This window comes from Delphinapterus leucas, chromosome 2 (genome assembly GCF_059928025.1).
Source record: "Delphinapterus leucas isolate spDelLeu-1000000601 "Yukka" chromosome 2, BTC_Dleu_Yukka2, whole genome shotgun sequence".
In the NCBI taxonomy this organism is placed as follows: Eukaryota; Metazoa; Chordata; class Mammalia; order Artiodactyla; family Monodontidae; genus Delphinapterus; species Delphinapterus leucas.
In genome coordinates this window covers 155124712-155148671 of record NC_143130.1, presented here as the reverse complement: position 1 = coordinate 155148671, position 23960 = coordinate 155124712, and the positions used below count along the sequence as shown (strand labels likewise).

The following is a 23960-nucleotide window of genomic DNA, read 5'->3' as shown; positions in this document are numbered from 1 at the left end:
AGTGATGTGGAAAATCAAGTTCCACTTTATTAGTGGGGAGAATGCCTGAGACTCCAACGAAGTTTTCTGATAAAGTAAGCTCCAACATGGCACCCAAGGTCAAAAAGAGGTGAGGAAATGGGTCTGTCTCTCCCCTAAACTCAAACTAAAATCTTACCAACAGCAGCAAGTAAAAAAACTGAAGCAAGTACTACATGGCGGGTAGCCTTCTTATATGTAGAAGTGGGCCCAGGCCTCCTTACCAGCCCAAGACCCTGGAAAGGAGAAAGCAGAAAAGGGACCACAGTTCAGCCTGACTCTTCATGAAGAACAATTCCACCCACTTAGTAAATAGGGGCTATCCATCATAGAAACTGACTAGTGTGGTTAGCAATTCTTCCGACTTCAGTGGGCTTGAAGGAGGAGCAAAGAGAAGTGAGGAAAGGAGCAGACACCTTGAGTTGGCTTTCCTAGTTTACGGTAATCATCAATGAATGGAAATGCTTCACTCCAATCTGTGCTTTAAGCCAGCACATTAAGGGGGCATGGCAAAGGAACTCACTAGCACATGGGTATTGATGAAGTAACGGAGGGGAGGGCAGAGGCAGACATTCAGTCTGCATTGGACTGACCTACTGACCACTCTGCCTGAGAGGCTGAGAAAGCAGGAGAAAGATCAGGAGAGCAGGGTCAGAAGAGTCAGAATTCCAGAAAGGAAGCAGTTATATGGTATCAAGACATAAAGATCAACCTAAGGACTAAATTTGGGCAACCAGAAGTCACTGGTGAACCGAGCGACAACAATCTTAATGGCGGCGAGGGTAGCGGCCAGGTTTTAGCGTGTCAGCTCTCAGCCTCGGCTGCACGTTGGCTGCATGTCTTTGCTTTAAAAAGACTGTCCCACTACCCCATTCTCCTGTAATTGGCTTGTGGTTCAGTCAAGGGAATTAGGGTTTTAAAAAATCTCCCCAGATGATCCTAGTGTGCAGCCAGGGTTAAAAACTACTGCTTCAGTGAATTGAGAATTAATAGACAAAGTACAGGAAAGAACAGTATTTAGTGCTAGTCAAGGGGTTCAAAGGGTTGAGGAAAGGCATTTTTGTTTGAACAGGGAGTCTTTGAATGTGTTTAAATGCAAAGCCATATGTGTCAGGAGTGAGAAGCTGTATTGAGCAAGGCATCTGATCAAGGGAGAGGACCTTGAGTGTAAGAGAAGGGATTTGTTAGGGGGAGGACAGGAATTTCCAAGACAAAGAGGTGAGGAAGGGTGTATGTGAAGGTGTGTAAGCAGAGTTTCCCCATCTAATGCTCTATTATCTGTTAGGGGAGAGGTGAGATTAGCTGCTGGGGTTGAGAGAAGGTGGGGACTGAAAGGGTTTAAAATGGCCAGTTTGCAATAGCTGCTGACAATAGGTGGGAGGTTGAGCGAGATAAATATTTAGAGCAATTCAAATTGTCACCATCATTTTGGGGTAGCAGATTTTCATGGAGAAATACATGGCCCACTGGGGGGAGCAAGGTGTAGAATCTATGTAGTGAAACGGGTTGATTTAAGTCAGTCACCAAGGCTACTTATAAGTTCTCTGATATTTTCTTCCCTTTTTCAGTTAAACATTTGAATGTTTAACTGCAGGGGTCAGAACTCACTTCTAGCGAAAGAAAACATTATTTTCATAATTTACATCTTAAAATTTTTTATATTCCCACACCTTGATAATATCTAGTAACGCTAACATTTTTGGCCAGAAGTACTTTTAAATGGTTTTCAAGACGGAAAAGAAAAATTATGTGGTGCTTAAAAGACTACAAAAATTGAAAGGAGAGCTAAACAGTCTATACATGTGTATTAATCATGTTTTATATTTCCAATATATTATGATGTTTTGACATCTTAAAAAACTTTCTGGATGGGGAAAGATGACCCGTCTCAGGGCTGGCCGGTTCTTAGAGACTGCAAAGGACTCAGCCTGCAGCATGCTTTTGATGTGCAAATTAACCACGTCTGATGGAGCCACACCTCCTCCATCTGGCCTGCACACCCCAGGACACAGTCATCCCAGGGCCAGGCACCAGGCAACTGGAGCCCACACTGTAGCCCTAAGGCCCTGGAATTATTCACTAGCCATGCCTAAACTGCTCTCCCTGCCCTGCTTTGCCTTTCCCAAGAAAATCCTGATCATGGCTCTGGCCTAGACATATCACTTGTTCCCGTCTTCTGCCTCCTGACCCAAACTTGGTGTTTGTCCTGTGGCCCTGCATGGCAAACCGTACCTCCTGTTTCTATGGGAACTGTAACATTAGACTTTTCTTTCAATGACACTGACCTTTCCGCATCATCAGTCACCTTTATAAATAAAAATCCAGGCACGAAACATGAGCATCTGAGGAAATGATACTAGAGAACTCCTCCGTAGCCACACATATTCCCAGAAAGAGAAATTTGGTTCATAGGCTTTAGTAATAAAGTAGGGCCTACGCCAATTCACACAAATAAAATCTAAAGAAAAAATGACCATACCACCACTTCAAAGCTTTAACATTAGAGTACTGTCTTCTGAAACACTGAATTGTAAGTCAGACGATGAAAAAATATAACATGTTGTTACTACTGGTTCCCAACCCCTGCGGAATCACTAGCTGAAAATGTAAAACAAAGACAGTAAGGTATGATTAAGGGGGATCACTGAAAATTGATTTTTACATGCTCTGAAGTACTGAGATTAATTCCCAGCAAAAGATTACCAATAATTCAACAGGTATTTATTACACAATAGCTATGTACTCAGGGTGTTTTTTTCTTCCAATGACTTTTTTCATTTTTGTGAGTCATACTTTAAAGACTTCATCATTATGAAAATATATGACATTTTCCCATGAAACTAAGATGTAATGAACAGGTATCATAAAATCATGGATGGCAGTATCTTACACAAATGTTTTACTGTCGGTTATGAAAATCAATGATCACTCACAGACTAAAAATCCATTGTTATACTTTAATCCACTTTTAAAAGGTTGTTTCTATCCATCTAAAAATGGCCTCAATGGCCTTTTTCTCCACATCATCCTTTCTCAATATTTCCAGGAGATCTTTCAGGAACTTGAGGGAAAAAGTATGGGAAATAAAGACATTTAACAGTTTCTGCAAAGAACCATACACAAAACATCTCCATACTTATGGAGGAAAGTATAAGAGCACCTCAGAGCTTGGGGGGGGACACCAGTATATTAAAACACTCCTTTTTAACTATGGCAAAGCCTGCGGTTCTTAAACATCATTGTGCATCGTTCTTAAACATCAAGTCCCCTGGAGGGCTGGTAAAAGACTCCTGGGCCTTACCCTCAGAGTTTCTGATTCAGCAGATCTGGAGGGGGGTAGAATGTATGCATGCTGTTGATCTCGGGGCCCTAGCAGCCCTGCTCTAAGCATCTCCTTCTCTTCCCCTTTCCCCTTGCCTTCCCAGTCTGAACCTTGCCAAGATTCCTTTCCTTGGTGAACATCTTCAGGATCTGCCCCATTCTTCAATACTGTGCTTGGAAAATTTTTTTTCCCCCACATTTGACAATTTTACCAAGTGCAGTGCAGGGCAGTGGCAGGAAAACAACTTCTTTTGGCCATAAGTTTGTTTTGCTGGGCTTGTTAAAAACCTTCTAATCCACACTCTTCGGCAAGATCACTCAATTTCCTTTGTTTCTTTTCCATGTTGCTATTTCCAGGCATTTGATGTTCATCTGTTTCGTGATCTTGATGTTCATCTGTTTCGTGATCTTAACGAAAGCATGTGTGGGCCACTTGTGTTTAGTGCTAATAGCAGAACCCACCAATTTCCTCACCTTTTTTCCTCTGTGCCAGTTTTCTCATGGGGTAGGAACCCAACCTGATTGCTGTCACTATCAGTAACTACACTGTCACAACTGGAGAGGGAGATAAGGAAATACTGACACGTAAAATGGGCAGCTGAAACATTAGCAAAGGAAGCAGCTGACAGCAAGAGCAAACCGCTTCTGCCACCCCTCCCACCGTCCCATGAACCATGATACAACCTATAAGCTATGTCCCCCACTAGACGGTATCCACTGCTGCTACAGAAAGCCACTCTGTTCTCATCCCAGCTCAGATAAGGTTCACCAAATATACAGAATGCTGAATACGGCTAATGCTGTATTTTTACACAGCTTAATCCCCAGGAAATAAAAAAGCTTGTGGCTCAGAATCATGGTAGTGAAGCCAAAATAAAGCAAAGGCTTGAAATGAATCAGGCATCACCAGGAGCCTTTTCCTGGAGCCGAAGTGGAGAACCCATCACACCAGCAATGACAGTGCCACCTAGCTCCTTCCTCACGTGACACTCTGAGACTCGTTCACCTCTAAATGACTTACTGCTATGATAACTCTGCTCCTGTACTTTTAGCATCAGAACTTGCTATGCTGTGATCTAGACTGCATTTCTGGTTCCAAAGTAGAGATATGTCAGATTCACCTATTTGGGATTCACAAGTAGTTTAAATTACCTCTCCTAGGTATTGAGCTTTACTTAGCAAAGGATGCCATAAGCATCACAGATTAAGAAGCTTTATTTCAGCTTTTGGTCATTTTGCTGCCAAAATGGCCTCATTTGCAGCCTGTTTCTATAGCCCAGCACAACTCTGTCATCTGAAATTTCCAATTGCATTTGATTTCTAAAGAATTCAAGGCTAAATGAGGCCTATTTATCGAGAACACACCACTCAAAAAAGATCATACTCTGCCCCTCCAAACTTGGCACCATGTAAACAGCTACTAATTTCCTCTTCTGAACAGTTCTTACCAAAAAGCAACACAAGTTTTGATGCAAATGAAGTTGTTCCCTTTATAATACTGCACCTGAAAAATAATCTCAAATTCCCTTAAACCGGTAAGCAAAACTATCCTTTATGAATGATGCTCATGCAAGTACATAATGTTTTCGCCCATTGTGAAAAATACCCAAGATTAGGATTTAGACAAGCAGACTGGACAGCAAGCTGGGATAAATCAGAATTCTGAAATTAGGAAGAACTGTGGAACTCTGCTTCGGTTATTACTTTTGAGCAGATCAAATCATTGAGCTCAATGATTATCCTCAAAAGAAGTCAAGCTATAATTTTTTTTCAACAGATTTCAAAACCCGATTTTGAAATTATACCTTTTGTTGAAAGGTAACGGATTTCTCTTAATTTATGACATTATACACTTTGCCATATAAAAAGGATATTTAAAATTTAAGATTCAAAATACACTTGATTCTAAGAGTATTCCTCTGGAATTGACTCATAAAAAACAAGCAGAATAAGTCGGTGAATAATTCTGTGAGCATGCTCATGCAGCAGCTTAAAATAAGGAGCACAATTTACAACCCTGTATTGGAAAAATATTTGTGTGCTTAATGGCTATTCTCTTAGGCAATTAATTTTCTCTCCTAGTTATTACAGATATGGCATTTTGGGTTGCTCCCCGTTGAAAGTATTCAAAATATGTAGGAAAGCTTGATCAAGAAAGGTGATAAACATTCTGTTTATCTGGCATACTGTTTCAAAAATATGAGTCTCAGAGTGACTCAGGTCTATCAGTGACAACCCAAAGATTATAACCCAGGGCCAAGAAAGTCTGTAAGTCTGGGATTTTAGTCTTGACTTGATTATGAGATTTGGGGCAAGTCACTAAGACTGTTCTTGACTCTATAAAATGGTAGCAATCACCTACCTTTACATCATAGATGTTTAAAAGGTAAATAAAGTTGTACATATAAGTGATTTTTAATCGCAGGTAGAAAGGAGAATTATTAGGCTACACGTCATGAAGAAAAAGATGCTACCCGAACTACAGAGGTCTTAACAGGCGATGATCACAGGACTGATCTCTGAATGAGCCATGGAGCTTAGTGCAAAGAAAATAAAATTATTATGTTCATGAATTTCTCCCTTAAATCCAACAAATTATGTTAGAAATGTGTGCCTCGGGACACTATTGGGACTAGGTAAGAATGCACATATTACAACAAAAAGATACCTTCATCACTACAACAACTGAGTAGAACCACTTTATATTCAACAGACATTATGTTTTCTATCCTGCTATGGGTGCAGCCACAGGAAGGGAAGCACACTCACTACTGCACAAGAATCTGGGTGGCTCCCAGGGATGCTGGGCTAGCTTTAGCGCTACTCCTCATGCCGTAATCTCCACCCGCCCCTCCCTCCACCATAGTCCTTGCTGTGGACAACTGCCATGTTCTCAGTCTTACATGAAGTACTATGTAAACTTAGCTTCCAGTACCCCTTTCCCACCAGAGTCACACCCACGCCACTGACAAGGACATTCTGGAGCTACCACTGATAAGGACAACAATTTTTAAAGGAATACGACAGAGCGGCCCACCATTAAATTGTGTGTGAGAAAGGACAACTGCGCTTCAGGGAAAGAAAGGAGGCTCTGTCCTAGCAGGTGCAGGGGTGGGAGTTCCTCTAGAATGTCACAAGAGCAGCGGACACTTGAGAATGGCTTCTGTGTATCTCAGAGTAAAAGCATCCAATTTGTACAAAAACGGGCCCTTCTGCCAACGAGGTCCCTCAACGACAGACAATCTTGATAATACTTTTTTAGAAAGGGTGGCTTTTCTTCACAAGCTCTAGGCAGTCACTTATTCCTCATTTTGACAAAGAAGCATCCAACTTGAGGCATGGCTGTATATATAACTCTTCATGCAGCTGAGCCGTCATAAACATACCAAGTATAAAGGCATGTCAAAAAGACATTTTTCCTCCCCAAAGTATGGCCTCAAAAAGCCATTATTATAATAGAGTATGAATTTCTGCTACAGGTTATTGACCTATAATACTAACAATAAAAGTCTCGTTTAGTACATAAAGGCTTACACCGCAACATGAAGTATTAAGACACAATCCACTGTTTTAAATTTGCTGTACACCTAAAGCACCTTCTTCATGACACCGATCTGTATGTGTATATATATAGGTCCTCTTTCAGTAAAACACAGACTTTGGAGATGAGGCAAAGTACAATGCAGCTGCTGGCGATTCCAATAGGACATCTAGAAAAATGGAGTAAGCTTCCAAGGCCCATGCTGCTGGTAGTCTTTTCTGAGGCTCCAAATTGAGTACTTGGTGGATTTATCTTATTGGCACTCTGCTTGAATCAAGACCAGGCTCAAAGTCCTGCAAACAATTCCACACACAGATCTTAAATCTGTGTTTAACTTTGTCTGGAACTGGCTGCAAATTTGGAACTTCCTCAAAAGGTATTAAAAGCTCTACACAAAAAATATGCAAAAGCAGTTACTAGTTCTTCAAGAAAAAAGACATACCTGCAAAACAGCAACAGCTCTGTAAACAGAGCTGTAGGTAACTGTTGGGACAGCAATAGCAATGTAACAAATATAGCATAGGATGACCTTTTTTAAAAAAATTGCTGTCCTAATATTTTACAATTAAAAAAAAAAGATTTTCACAATATGATTTTCTAAGAGAAAGAGTCCACTTCTTTGAAGAGGAGTCAGTCCTGGTGGCGAAAGGACTGGGAATGTCAATTAAGATATGCAAGACAATATAATACAAAGTCTAATATTTGTTTCAGCAACATCTAGTCGGCTCTTGGTGGGTGAAATTCTGCTGTCTAGCTGTATCCAGGGCTCTTTTCTTGTGGCATTTTAAAAAATGTAGCTGCAGTTGAGTCAGTGGTTTTCTCTGCAGCAGAGGTCCTGACCAACCACTCAGAGTTCGGAGATTTGGGGGCCTGTGATGCTGGTATGGTTGGCTCCACTGCATCCATGTGAACTGGTAAGGGTGTTACAATAAAAGTAAGGAGGAAAAAAGTCAAAAGGAGACAAATTAGAATGAGAGAGATGTCAACACAAAACTTTCTTAATTCTTATACTTTATGTCCTATTAAACCAAGTGGCCACATAAAGTTTCTTTTTTTTTAAACCAAAAAATAAAGGCAAGATTTAAGTAAGATAAGTATTGTATTTCTCCACCTCAGAAAATGGGTTTAACTGAACAAATGAGTAAATCCAGTAGTACAAATTCATAATGTAGTAATAATCACTTACTAAGCATTTATGTGCCAGGCACTGTACCGTGTAAACAACGTATACTATAACCTTACTTCTTAATGCAAACTCTTAGAAGGAGGTATCGTCATCTCCATTTCCTGGATCAGAAAACTGAGGCATAGAGAAAGCAGATAATTTGTTCAGGGACACAACCGGGCTGGTTAAGTAGCAAGACTCAAACTCATATACTGGACTCTAAGCCCTCTGCTCTTTCTACAACATCTTATGCCTCCAATATGACAGTGTCACCAATAAATAATGAATAATAAGGCAAATGGTAGAAAAATCACACACCAAGCCCATGGTTTTTCAACAAGCACATTAAGACATTCTGGACAGGATAATCATTGCTTGTGCAGGGCTGTCCTATTTTTTTTAGGACACTTACCATTCTGGACCCTGTCCCTGAATGCCAAAAGCATTCCCCAGTCATTGTGACAACCAAACTGTCCTCACATTTCCAAATGCCCCCTGAGCAGAGCAGTACAAACCACCATCATACCCCACTGTTGAAAACAAATATATACACTAAAATAGAGCAAAATCTTAAAAAGTTTTGCTTTTATCCTGTTACAATAATTCCATTCCCAGGAATATAACCTAGAAAAGTAATTTTCAAATTATGTGTCACAAAATCAATGTAGTGGGTCATGACCAATACTTTTTTTTTTCTTAATGAAAAAGATTAGATTATATCATAGTGCACCCAAGGGTTTATTTCAGATTTACAGGTACACCCAACATTCAAACATAAATTTCAGAAAGAAAAAAAAAAAAACCTCGAAAGCTATTAACTCCATGGCACATATACAAGAGTTTTTAGAGGGTAGTGGCTTTCAAACATTTTGGAACCTCAACCATAGCAGCAAGAAATACATCTGACATCAACACCCAAATCTCTCTCTCTCTCTCTATTTCTCACACACATGTGCTCATTCACTCCTATTTAAGTGAAAATAAATTTCATAAAACTATAACTACCATTACTAGATGCTCATCAACCATGGTGAAAAAACTGTCCTAGATTCTTGGCTTGTTACCTTTTTGAGGAGTCCTATCCAAAGAAGAGGAATTAGACTATGGAAATTGTGCCATCTGCTTCTCTGGATACATTTCCTTCAGAAAATGAGAACTTTCTTTGTGATCTCATGGACACAGCAGTTACAAAGAAACCTTGCTCCTTAGAAATTGCAAGCCCCTTCTCCAAAAACTGGGTCTTGGTGCTCCAGCCGGGTGTCAGGCCTGAGCCTCTGAGGTGGGAGAGCTGAGTTCAGGACAATGGTCCACCAGAGACCTCCCGGCCCCTTGTAATATCAATCGGCGAGAGCTCTCCCAGAGATCTCCGTCTCAACTCTAAGAACCAGCTCCACTCAACGACCAGCAAGCTCCAGTGCTGGATACCCCATGCCAAACAACTAGCAAGACAGGAACACAACCCCACCCATTAGCAAAGAGGCTGCCTAAAATCATAATAAGGTCACAAACACCTCAAAACACACGACCAGACACGGTCCTGCCCACCAGAAAGACAAGATCCAGCCTCATCCATCAGAACACAGGCACCAGTCCTCTCCAACAGGAAGCCTACACATCCCACGGAGCCAATATTACCCACTGGGGGCAGACACCAAAAACAATGGAAAATACAAACCTGCAGCCTGTGAAGAGGAGACCCCAAACACAGTAAGTTAAGCAAAGTGAGAAGACAGAGAAACACACAGCAGATGAAGGAGCAAGGTAAAAACCCACTAGACCAAACAAATGAAGAGGAAATAGGCAGTCTACCTCAAAAAGAATTCAGAGTAATGACAGTAAAGATGATAGAAAATCTTGAAAACAGAATGGAGAAAATAAAAGAAAGGTTTAACAAGGACCTAGAAGAACTAAAGAGCAAACAAACAATGATAAACAACACAATAAATGAAATTAAAAATTCTCTAGAAGAAATCAATAGCAGAATAACTGAGGCCAAAGAACGGATAAGTGACCTGGAAGATAAAATAGTGGAAATAACTACCGCAGAGGAGAATAAAGAAAAAAGAATGAAAAGAATTGAGGACAGTCTCAGAGACCTCTGGGACAACATTAAATGCACCAACATTTGAATTATAGGCGGTCCCAGAAGAAGAGAAAAAGAAAGGGACTGAGAAAATACTTGAAAAGATTATAGTTGAAAACTTCTCTAATATGGGAAAGGAAATAGTCAATCAAGTCCAGGAAGTGCAGAGAGTCCCATACAGGATAAACCCAAGGAGAAACATGCCAAGACACATATATATCAAACTATCAAAAATTAAATACAAAGAAAAAATATTAAAAGCAGCAAGGGAAAAACAACAAATAACATACAAGGGAATCCCCATAAGGTTAACAGCTGAACGTTCAGCAGAAACTCTGCAAGCCAGAAGGGAGTGGCAGGACATATTTAAAGTGATGAAAGGGAAAAACCTACAACCAAGATTACTCTACCCAGTAAGGATCTCATTCAGATTTGATGGAGAAATTAAAACCTTTACAGATACACAGAAGCTAAGAGAATTCAGCACCACCAAACCAGCTCTACAACAAATGCTAAAGGAACTTCTCTAGGCAGGAAACACAAGAGAATGGAAAGACCTACAATAACACCCAAAACAATTCAGAAAATGGTAACAGGAACATACATATCGATAATTACCTTAAATGTAAATGGATTAAATGTTCCAACTAAAAGACAAAGACTTGCTGAATGGATACAAAAACAAGACCCATATATACGCTGTCTACAAGAAGCCCACTTCAGATCTAGGGACACATACAGACTGAAAATGAGAGGATGGAAAAAGATATTCCATGCAAATGGAAATCAAAAGAAAGCTAGGGGGCTTCCCTGGTGGCGCAGGGGCTGAGAGTCCGCCTGCCGATGCAGGGGACACAGGTTCGTGCCCCGGTCTGGGAAGATCCCACATGCCACGGAGCGGCTGGGCCCGTGAGCCATGGCCGCTAAGCCTACGTGTCCGGAGCCTGTGCTCCACAGCGGGAGAGGCCACAACAGTGAGAGGCCTGTGTACTGCAAAAAAAACAAAAACAAAAAAAAACAAACAAAAAAAAAGAAAGCTAGAGTAGCAATTCTCATATCAGACAAACTAGAGTTTAAAATAAAGACTATTACAAGAGACAAAGAAGAACACTACATAATGATCAAGGAATCAATCCAAGAAGAAGATATAAAAATTGTAAATATTTACGCACCCAACATAGGAGCACCTCAATACATAAGGCAAATGCTAACAGCCATAAAAGGGGAAAGCAACAGTAACACAATCACAGTAGGGGACTTTAACACCCCACTTTCACGAATGGGCAGATCATCCAAAATGAAAATAAATAATTAAACACAAGCTTTAAATGACACATTAAACAAGATGGACTTAATTGATATTTATAGGACGTTCCATCCAAAAACAGAATACACTTTCTTCTCAAGTGCTCATGGAGCATTCTCCAGGATAGATCATATCTTGGGTCACAAATCAAGCCTTGGTAAATTTAAGAAAATTGAAATCATATCAAGTATCTTTTCCGACCACAATGCTATGAGACTAGATATCAATTACAGGAAAAAAACTTTAAAAATGCAAACACAAGGAGGCTAAACAATACGCTACTAAATAACCAAGAGATGACTGAAGAAATCAAAGAGGAAATCAAAAAATTTAGAAACAAATGACAATGAAAACACGACAACCCAAAACCTATGGGATGCAGCAAAAGCAGTTCTAAGAGGGAAGTTTATAGCAACACAATCCTAAATCAAGAAACAAGAAACATCTCAAATAAACAACCTAACCTTACACCTAAAGCAATTAGAGAAAGAAGAACAAAAAAACCCCCAAGTTAGCAGAAGGAAAGAAATCATAAAGATCAGTTCAGAAATAAATGAAAAAGAAATGAAGGAAACGATAGCAAAGATCAATAAAACTAAAAGCTGGTTCTTTGAGAAGATAAAATTGATAAACCATTAGCCAGATTCATCAAGGAAAAAAGAGAAAAGACACAAATCAACAGAATTAGAAATGAAAAAGGAGAAGTACCAACTGACATGGCAGAAACACAAAGGTTCATGAGAGATTACTGCAAGCAACTCTATGACAAAGAAATGGACAACCTGGGAGAAATGGACAAATTCTTAGAAAAGCACAACTTTCCAAGACTGAACCAGGAAGAAATAGAAAATATAAACAGACCAATCACAAGCACTGAAATTGAAACTGTGATTAAAAATCTTCCAACAAAAAAAGTCCCAGGACCAGATGGCTTCACAGGCGAATTCTATCAAACATTTAGAGAAGAGCTAACACCTATCCTTCTCAAACTCTTCCAAAATATAGCAGAGGCAGGAACACTCCCAAACTCATTCTACGAGGCCACCATCACCTTGATACCAAAACCAGACACAGATGTCACAAAAAAAGAAAACTACAGGCCGCTAACACTGATGAACATAGATGTAAAAATCCTCAACAAAATACTAGCAAACAGAATCCAACAACACATTAAAAGGATCATACACCATGATCAAGTGGTGTTTATCCCAGGAATGCAAGGATTCTTCAATATACGCAAATCAATCAATGTGATAAACCATATTAACAAGCTGAAGGATAAAAACTATATGATCATCTCAATAGATGCAGAAAAAGCTTTCGACAAAATTCAACACCAACTTATGATAAAAACCCTGCAGAAAGTAGGCATAGAGGGAACTTACCTCAACATAATAAAGGGCATATATGACAAACCCACAGCCAACATCATTTTTAATGGTGAAAAACTGAAACCATTTCCACTAGGATCAGGAACAAGACAAGGTTGCCCACTCTCACCACTATTATTCAACATAGTTTTGGAAGTTTTAGCCCTAGCAATCAGAGAAGAAAAAGAAATAAAAGGAATCCAAATCGGAAAAGAAAAATAAAACTGTCACTGTTTGCAGATGACATGATACTATACATAGAGAATCCTAAAGATGCTGCCAGAAAACTACTAGAGCTAATCAATGAATTTGGTAAAGTAGCAGGATACAAAATTAATGCACAGAAATCTCTTGCATTCCTATACACTAATTATGAAAAATCTGAAAAAGAAATTAAGGAAACACTCCCATTTACCACTGCAACAAAAAGAATAAAATACCTAGAAATAAACCTACCTAAGGAGGCAAAAGACCTGTATGCAGATAACTGTAAGACACTGATGAAAGAAATTAAAGATGATACAAACAGATGGTGAGATATACCATGTTCTTGGATTGGAAGAATCAACACTGTGAAAATGACAACATGACCCAAAGCAATCTACAGATTCAATGCAATCCCTATCAAATTACCAATGGCATTTTTCACAGAACTAGAACAAGAGTTTTTACAGTTTGTATGGAAAGACAAAAGAGCCCTAATAGCCAAAACAATCTTGCGAACGAAAAACGGAGCTGGAGGAATCAGGCTCCCTGACTGGAGACTATATTACAAAGCTACAGTAATCAAGACAGTATGGTACTGGCACAAAAACAGAAATATAGATCAATGGGACAGGATAGAAAGCCCAGAGATAAACCCACACACATAGGGTAACCTTATCTTTGACAAAGGAGGCAAGAATATAAAATGGAGAAAAGACGGCCTCTTCAATAAGTGGTGTTGGGAAAACTGGATGGCTACATGTAAAAGAATGAAATTAGAACACTTCCTAACACCATACACAAAAGTAAACTCAAAATGGATTATAGACCTAAATGTAAAGCCAGAAACTTTCAAACTCTTAGAGGAAAACATAGGCAGAATACTCTATGACATATATCACAGCAAGATCCTTCTTGACCCACCTCCTAGAATAATGGAAATAAAATAAAAAATAAACAAATGGGACCTAATACAACTTGAAAATCTTTGCACAGCCAAGGAAACCATAAAGAAGACAAAAAGACAACCCTCAGAATGGGAGAAGATATTTGCAAATGAAGCAACTGACAAAGGATTAATCTCCTAAATATACAAGCAGCTCATGCAGCTCAATATCAAAAAAAACAAACGAACAATCCAAAAATGGGCAGTAGACCAAAATAGACATTTCTCCAAAGAAGATATACAGATTGCCAACAAACACATGAAAGGATGCTCAAGATCACTAATCGTTAGAGAAATGTAAATCAAAACTACAATGAGGCATCATCTCACACCAGTCAGAATGGCCATCATCAAAAAGTCTACAAATAATAAATGCTGGAGAGGGTGTCAAGAAAAGGGAACCCTCTTTCACTGTTGGTGGGAATGTAAATTGATACAGCCACTATGGAGAACAGTATGGAGGTTCCTTAAAAAACTAAAAATAGAACTACCATACGACACAGCAATCCCACTACTGGGCATATACCTGGAGAAAACCATAATTCAAAAGGAGTCACGGGGCTTCCCTGGTGGCGCAGTGGTTGAGAGTCCGCCTGCCGATGCAGGGGACGTGGGTTTGTGCCCCGGGCCGGGAGGATCCCACATGCCGCGGAGCGGCTGGGCCTGTGAGCCATGGTCGCTGAGCCTGCGCGTCCGGAGCCTGTGCTCCGCAATGGGAGAGGCCACAACAGTGAGAGGCCCGCGTACCGAAAAAAAAAAAAAAAAAAAGAGTCATGTACCACAATGTTCATTGCAGCACTATTTACAATAGCCAGGACATGGAAGCAACCTAAGTGTCCATCGACAGATGAATGGATAAAGAAGATGTTGCACATATATACAATGGAATATTACTCAGCCATAAAAAGAAATGAAATTGAGTTATTTGTAGTGAGGCAGATGGACCTAGAGTCTGCAGCCTCTAAGTCAGAAAAAGAAAAACAAATACCGTATGCTAACACATATATATGGAATCTAAAAAAAAAAAAAAAAAAAAAGGTTCTGAAGAACCTAGGAGCAGGACAGGAATAAAGATGCAGATGTAGAGAATGGACTTGAAGACATGGGGAAGGGGAAGGGGAAGCTGTGACGAAGTGAGAGAGTGGCACGGACACATATACACCACCAAAAGTAAAATAGCTAGCTAGTGGGAAGCAGCTGCATAGCACAGGGAGATCAGCTCAGTGCTTTGTGACCACCTAGAGGGGTGAGATAGGGAGGGTGGGAAGGAGATGCAAGAGGGAGGGGATATGTGGATATATGTATACGTATAGCTAGCTGATTCACTTTGTGATACAGCAGAAACTAACACACCACTGTAAAGCAATTATACTCCAATAAAGATGTTAAAAAAACCAAACCAAAACAAAAAAACTCTGTCCTAGAAAAACTTTGTTTTGCTACATATTTTTTATTATGGTAAAAAATATATAAAATGTACCATTCTAATAATTTCTAAGCATACTGTTCAGTAGCATTTAGTATATTCACATTGTTGCACAACCATTACCACCATCCATGTCCAGAACTTTCTCATCATCCCAAATGGAAACTGTCTACCCATTAAACAATAACTCCACATTCTCTTCCTCCTGCAGCCCCCGGCAACCACCATTCTACTTTCTGTTTCTACAAACTGGATTGTTTTAGGTACCTCTTATAAGTGGAATCATACAGTATTCATCCTTTTGTGTTTGGCTTATTTCACTTAACATGTTGCCTTCATCCATGTTGTAACATTCATAATTTCATTCTTATAATGAAGGCTTTCAGACTGAGTAATAACCTACTGAATGTATATACCACATTTTATTTATCCATTCATCCAGTGATGAACATTTGGGTTGTTTCTACTTTTTGGCTACTGTCAATAATGCTGCTATGAACATGGGTGTACAAATATCTATTTGAATCTTTGCTTTCAATTCTTTTGGGTATATATCCAGAAGCAGAACTACCATGGATGACATGGTAGTTCTATGTTTAAATTTTTGAGGAACTACTGTATCTTTTTCCACAGTGGCTGCATTATTTTACATTCCCACCAGCAATGCACAAGGTTTCCAATTTCTCCACATCCTTCAAACAACAACTTTTTTTCTTTTTTTGATATAGCTATCCTAAGAACTGTGAAATGCCCAAGAGAAACTTTTGCATATGTTCTCCTGAAGAATGGTGCAGTACTTTTCACAATAGCGTAAAACAGCATAAGAATATGACTAAAATGTTCATCAAGAACGGTTAATTGTATTATATCTGTCAACTGATAAAATGGAATACCATACATATGGCAGTAAGAAAATGAATGGATTCTGGTAGGATAAGACCTGAATGAATCTCAGGAACATAAATGGGTGAAACTTGTAACTTATAAAATACAGCATTCCATTTACACAAGGTTCAAAAACATGTAAAACTAGACAATATACTGCTTAGAGATACATATGTCTGTATCTAGTCAAAACTAGTTGAAAAAAACAAAGAATGACAAATGATTAACCAAAAATATATATCAGGATAATGGTTACCTCTGAGGAGAGTGGGAAGAAAAATTTAAAGGTGATGTTCCTTTTCTTAAAGTGGATGGTGGGTATATGGATAGTTGCTGTATTGGTTTTCTTTATATCTTATACATTTTCTATAAATGTTCTTTTGTGGCCATTCAATATTTATTTTAAAAAACATTTTTAACTTTAGAAAACATTTAAACTTAATTAAAAGGCACAGTAGGCAATAAGAATCTGCCCTATGACTCCTGAGACAAGGGCCAACCTGAAATGGAACTACTACTGAATCCAATCACAGGATTAGAATAATATTGAGAACAACTGTTTCATCTTTAAGATTCTACTCATTTATTCATACAACAAATATCTAGAGACTGTTCTATGTGTGGAGCATTATTTTTTAGATGCTGTGGGGTACAGCAGTGAGCAAGACAGGTAAAAATTCCTGCCCTTGTGAATGCATCGCTAGCATTGCTGGCCTGGTATTTGAAATCTTATGTAACTAATTAACAGGTTAACTGTTGGGTACCCTTCTAAGGACACATATCCTATCCCAGGGTGAAGAAGGTCAGAAATGGCTCTTGGATGGCCAAAACAGTCAGGGCTCGTGGGAATTCCCTGCCGGTCCAGTGGTTAGGACTCCGTGCCTCCACTGCAGAGGGCACGGATTCAATCCCTGGTCAGGGAAGTAAGATCCCGCCAAAAAAAAAAAAAAAAGTCAGGGCTCTTAACAGAATATCTTATTATCCCAATTCTCCTTCACCTACAGCCATGTGTTTACTTTTTTTTTTTTAATTTTTTAAATTTTTTTGCAGTACGCGGGCCTCTCACTGCTGCGGCCCCTCCCGCCGCAGAGCACAGGCTCCGGACGCCCAGGCTCAGCGGCCATGGCTCACGGGCCCAGCTGCCCCGCGGCATGTGGGATCCTCTCGGACCGGGGCACGAACCCACGTCCCCCACATCGGCAGGCAGACTCTCAACCACTGCGCCACCAGGGAAGCCCCAGGTGTTTACTTTATGAAGGAATGGGATTTGCACACCCAAAGCTCTGATTTGCCATTCTAATGAAGAAAATCATCTCAAGGAAAAGAAGTCTTGTTTTCATCTGAGTTCCTTATGCTTCTTATAACTACTTAAGTCTCTCAAATTTTAGAGAAAATAACCCTTTTTTCTCTTCCAGTTACAATCTTTAAGAAAATATATGACAGCTGGTACACTTCAGCATGAGGGAGACATTGGTGGGCATTCCCTGTTCTGGTGTATCGACCTGAAAAGCAGGTTAACACAGTTACTCACTAGGATCCAGGGGTGGATCTGTACACCAGGCACCTGCATGTTATAAAGCCATAGAGGGAAGGGGAGTGGAGATAAAATGAAGAAAATAGAGGTGCTACACTTTCAAGATGGATCTACCTAATGACCCTATGAAAAGGTCCTTTTCCCTGGCCTTTGTTAATATTAGTACAAAAAGACAGGAAGGCATGTTATTCCCTTTTGCTCTTCACCTTTCTAGCCTTATTAATATCTTTAAATGCAGTCAACTTAAAACTTTCCACTAGTGGGGGAGGGGAAAAGGGAAAAGATTTGTGGCTGCATGTTTAAGAAAGAAGCTGAATTCATCACAGTGACAGGAGAGAGTGTTGGCAGAGATCTGAGCTATTTATTCTTTTAGGAAAATCCTATAAAGAATGACACAAGGAAGCCTCTATCTGCAGTCTTGTTCATCACACTGGTGAGGAGTCCGATAACAGATGTATGCAGGAGCATGATTTAATGGCAGGAGCTGGCCCCTGATGTGTATTAATACAGCAGCAAAGCGGAACGCACCTCTCTTCATCACTCATTTCTATAAAAGAGGTGGAATCCGAGATGGCCCGACGTTAGGCAGAGCAAGCCCATTTGTTCTACTGACTGATGGCGTGGGCTCGGGCTATGTCCTTCACCTCCATGGGGCACTCAGGTTGTGGATAGAAAACAAAAAAAATGTTCAGTGAAGCAGGCCTGAGTCAACAAGTGAGAGGAGTTGGGCTCAGTAGGGGAAATGCTGAATGCTCAAGTCTTGTTTAATACCTCCCAGTACATTTCCTGATTTGAATATGGAATAAGGATTATAAACTTCTCAACAGCTCTTCTCTTATAAACAACCAAAAGCTAAAAATACAGCTAGATATTAAGGGGGAAAAAAAGAACAAAAAGATAAAGACTGTGTTTTATTGCTTCCAATTCTACAGACTGGATGAGGATCTGGGTTTTGACATGGAGTCATAGTTTGGAACCAATTCTGTCGTATACAAGACCAAACACCTGCAGTGTTTAAGAGGGCAGCTCAAGAGTCATAGGGAAATTGGTCTGATCTTGGCTCTACAGTTTATTAACCATATAACCTCAGTGAGTGATTTAACCTCTCTAAGCCTTAATTTTCCCATGTGTAAACTGGGAATAAGAACAGCATCTGCCTTATAAAGTTGTTGCAAAGGTTAAGTGAAATAATTCATGTAAAATGTTCAGCTCAGAGCACGGCCATGTGAAAATCCCTAAGAAAAACTTACTACAATCATCAGACCCATGGTTAAGAATGTTCAGTATGAACCACTGTCAAGCAACCATTCCAAACAGAAGCTCAAACAGGTCAATTTCAGAGTATGCTGAAACTTACCAAGTAAAGTTAGAGAAATAAGAGTTCCTATCTGTCTGAGGTCTACTGTTTACTCAGGTACCAATTACTCTGATCTATATAATATATAGTATTTTCTGAAGAAAATAAAATAATTTATGATATGCTCAATTCCCTCAGAGTGAATTCACCATCATCAAGAAAATAACCATAGGTATTTCTGATAGGTCCTACAAGCAGATACGCCCTTTTTAACCAGAGCAATTCACCCCAAAATGTATTGAAATACACAAAGTATTATTTCCTATGATTAATAATTACATTTAATTATCTTCTCTTAACTTCAAAGAAAAATTTCTATAGACATCCAGTATTCTTGCTGATATAAATACGTAATTATTCCCCTTTTTTCATTTAAGGATAACATACCTGTATGTATGTAAATGTGCAGCTCAGTGAATCTTTACATGTATATACACTCATGTAATCCCCACCAAGTTCTTGATATAAAGTATTTCCAGCATCCCAGAAGACTTTTTTATGTCCTCCTCTGGTCACTACCTCCCACTGAAGATAACCATTATTTTGGTTTCTATGAACCAGTTTTGCCTAGAAAACCTTAAGTTTTAACTTGAAAACTTAATTAGAAATTTCTTGAACGGTAGAATATTAGCACTCTACTAGACATTAAAACAGTGATAATGTATTGTGCTGTATACCAAACATGAAAGTAAATAAATCCATATGGCTCCTTCGCTATTGACTAAACTGCCACCCTACCAGGATTTTCATTACCACACACCTAATTTCCTGTCTGTGCTAGAGCAAAAGTACAGATGACTAAAGACTGTTGATAGTGGAATACAGGGATTCAAACTCAAGAAAGCTGTAAGACACAGTGGAAAAGCACAGACTTCAGGGTCAGAGATGAAGAGGTATATAAAACATATAATTTAGTGCCTGACACACAGTAGGTGGTCAATAAAGGATAACTACATATATAATTACTGGCACTTGGGCTGGACAGAGATGCTGTAGCCACAGGTTTCCGTTTCCTCTTGATGTCACGTGAACATGGTGGTCCTAGGTGTATGTTTGCCTGTCTGCAGATATGAGAAAGAAAAAATACTGTTTTAACTTCGTAATTCTTATTGTAAGAGAATATGTTCAGCCCAGATGAAACCCCTGACCCATTATAGACACAGACTAACAAAATGGGCACCATCCTTTGCCATCAAGTGTCAGTACAAGTTTATTCAGAATTAATCATAACTTATTCTTTATATACTATATATACCCACTGTAAACTTCTTATCTGAATTCATGATTAATTTCAATAAGTATGTATTTCATTACATGCTCTTTTTTGTACAATTATTTTTCATAAAAACTATAACCAAAATTGTTCTAAACTCACTAATGAAATACCTATTCCCAACTGGTAATATATTGAAAAGTTTAACATTGCATGAACACAGATATTTGCATAGAATTTTAATAGGAAGTTTAACCCTTCTATCACTATAAATCTGGATTTTTAATAGTGTCTATATTACATAATAAGTAAGTTTAGTTTCTGTGATTTTTAAAAACATTATGTGGCAAAAATATGTTCCCTCAACTGAATATTCAGCTTATTTAAAAAAAAAAAAAGGGGGGACTTCCCTGGCGGTCTAGTGGTTAAGACTCTGCACTTCCACTGCAGGGAGTGTGCGTTTGATCCCTGGTCAGGGAACTAAGATCTCACATGCCACGCGTCGCGGCCAGAAGAAAAAAAAAGAGAGCTTCAAAGCTAGAAAAGCAAAAGATTCTCTGAAAGGCAATGGACTTAACAATGAAATAGCTGGTAAGCTATTTTTTTTTAATTTTTATTTTTATATTGGAGTATAGTTGATTTACAATATTGTGTTAGTTTCAGGTGTACAGCAAAGTGATTCAGTTAAACATATACATATATCCATTCTTTTTCAGATTCTTTTCCTATACAGGTTATTACAGAATACTGAGTAGAGTTCCCTGTGCTATACAGTAGGTCCCTGTTGATTATCTATTTTATATATAATAGTGTATATATGTTAATCCCAAACTCCTAATTTATCCCTCTCACAACCTTTCCCGTTCAGTAACCATAAATTTGCTTTCTACGTGTTTCTGTTTCGTAAGTAAGTTCATTTGTATAGCTTTTTAGATTCCACGCAAAAGTGATATCGTATGGTATTTGTCTTTGTCTGACTTACTTCACTTAGTATGATAATCTCTAGGTCCATCCATGTTGCTGTAAACGGCATTATTTCATTCCTTTTTATGGCTGAGTAATATTCCACTGTATATACGTACCACATCTTCTTCATCCATTCTTCTGTCAATGGACATTTAGGTTGCTTCTATACCTTGGCTATTGTAAACAGTGCTGCAATGAACATTGGGGTGCATGTATCTTTTTTTTTTAACATCTTTATTGGAGTATAATTGCTCCACAATGGTGTGTTAGTTTCTGCTTTATAACAAAGTGAATCAGCTATATATATACACATATCCCCATATCTCCTCCCTCTTGTGTCTCCCTTCCACTCTCCCTATCCCACCCTCTAGGTGGTCACAAAGCACCGAGCTGATCTCCCTGTGCTATGTGGATACTTCCCACCAGCTATCCACTTTACACTTGGTAGTGTATATATGTCCATGCCACTCTCTCACTTTGTCCCAGATTACCCTTCCCCCTCCCCGTGTCCTCAAGTCCATTCTCTATGTCTGCGTCTTTATTCCTGTCCTACCCCTAGGTTCTTCAGAAACCTTTTTTTTTTTTTTTTCTAGATTCCATATATATGTGTTAGCATATGGTATTTGTTTTTCTCTTTCTGACTTACTTCACTCTGTATGACAGACTCATTTTCTCTGGATATATGCTCAGGAGTGGACTGCTGGATCATATGATAATTCTATTTTTAGTTTTCTGAGGAACTCCACACTGTTTTCTACAGTGGATGCACTAACTTACATTCCCACCAACAATGTAGGAGGGTTCCCTTTTCTCCACACCCTCTCCAGCATTTCTTATTTGTAGACTTTTTAATGATGGCCATTCTGACCGGCGTGAGGTGGTACCTCACTGTAGTTTTGATTTGCATTTCTCTAATGATTAGTGATGTTGAGCATCTTTTCATGTGCACTGTGGCCATCTGTATGGCTTCTTTGGAGAAACGTCTTTTTAGATCTTCTGCCCACTTTTTGACTGGGCTGTTTATTTTTTTTGCCATTGAGCTGCATGAGCTGTTTGTATATTTTGGAGATTGATCCCTTGTCAGCTGATTCGTTTGCAAATATTTTCTCCCATTCTGTGGGTTGTCTTTTTGTTTTGTTTATGGTTTCCTTTGCTGTGCAGAAGCTTTTAAGTTTAATCAGGTCCTATTTGTTTATTTTTGTTTTTATTTTCATTACTCTAGGAGGTGGATCCAAAAAGATACTGCTGTGATTTATGTCAAAGAGTGTTCTACCTATGTTTTCCTCTAAGAATTTTATAGTATCTGGTCTTATATTTAGGTCTTTAATCCACTTTGAGTTTATTTTTGTGTATGGTGTTAGAGAATGTTCTAATTTCATTCTTTTACAAGTAGCTGTCCAGTGTTCCCAGCACCACTTGTGGAAGAGACTGTCTTTTCTCCATTGTATATTCTTGCCTCCTTTTGTCGTAGATTAACTGACCACAGATGCATGGATTTGTCTCTGGACTTTCTATCCTGTTCCACTGATCTGTATTTCTGTTTTTGTGCCAGTACCAATACTGTTTTGATGACTGTAGCTTTGTAGCATAGTCTGAAGTCAGGGAGCCTGATTCCTCCAGCTCTGTTTTTCTTTCTCAAGATTGCTTTGGCTATTCAGGGTCTTTTGTGTCTCCATACAAATTTTAATATTTTTTGTTCTAGTTCTGTGAAAAATGTCATTGGTAATTTGATGGGGATTGCACTGAATCTGCAGATTGCCTTGGGTAGTACAGTCATTTTGACAATACTGATTCTTCCAATCCAAGAATATATTTTTCCATCTGTTTGTCTCATCTTCGATTTCTTTCATCAGTGTCTTATAGTTTTCGGAATACAGGTCTTCTGCCTCTTCAGGTAGGTTTACTCCTGGTATTATATTCTTTTTGATGCAATGGTAAAAGGGATTGTTTCCTTAATTTCTCTTTCTGATCTTTTGTTGTTAGTGTACAGAAATCAAAGAAATTTCTGTGTATTAATTTTGTATCCTGCAACTTTACAGAATTCACTGATGAGCTCTAGTAGTTTTCTGGTAGCATCTTTAGAATTTTCTATGTATAGTATCATGTCATCTGCAAACAGTGATGGTTTTACTTCTTCTTTTCCAATTTGGATTTCTTTCATTTCTTTTTCTTCTCTGATTGCCATAGCTAGGACGCTGGTATGCTATTTTAGTTCCCTACTTCCTCCTTCCTCTCAACCTAGATAGATCCTACCCCTGACTAAGGACCAAGCTGAGCCTCACGTTTATACAAAGCTTTCCTTGAACATCTTAGGCCTTATCTACCATGAATCATTATTTAACCGGTGTATACATATCTTTTTTCCCTAATGAGGCTAATCTCCTTGAGAACAGGGACTATATTTACATTTCTTTCATAATTTTCCAGTGACCTACCAACTTCCGCACAAGGCATATAGCTGATCCCCACTAAATATCTGTTGAATAAAAGTGATACGAATGACTAAAAGTTCTAAAAACGAAATACTCAACTGTACACTTATAGGTGGTTAAAATGGTAAAAATTATTTTTTTCGGCCATGTCGCACAGCTTACAGCATCTCAGCTGCCCACCAGGATTGAACCC

The 23960-nt window shown here is 38.9% G+C and overlaps 1 protein-coding gene across 21 annotated transcripts in view; it reads right to left on the bottom strand.

Annotated features, from left to right (window-relative positions):
- Nucleotides 1–2961: 2961 nt before the first annotated feature.
- GPATCH2L (G-patch domain containing 2 like) overlaps nucleotides 2962–23960 on the bottom strand; it is a 61642-nt gene continuing 40643 nt past the window's right edge. For 6 of the 21 annotated variants that reach the window (XM_089907987.1, XM_089907989.1, XM_089907990.1 and 3 more), the window contains 2 exons: nucleotides 20111–20217; nucleotides 2962–7791 (listed from right to left, as the gene is read on the bottom strand). In XM_089907987.1, coding sequence (XP_089764113.1) covers nucleotides 7631–7791; nucleotides 20111–20217 — 268 coding nt within the window. In that variant the 3' untranslated portion in view covers nucleotides 2962–7630. Of the gene's footprint in view, nucleotides 7792–8122; nucleotides 18347–20076; nucleotides 20218–23960 lie in introns of those variants that run through there. The other 15 variants (XM_022576488.2, XM_089907986.1, XM_022576486.3 and 12 more) reach the window with 9 other exon arrangements.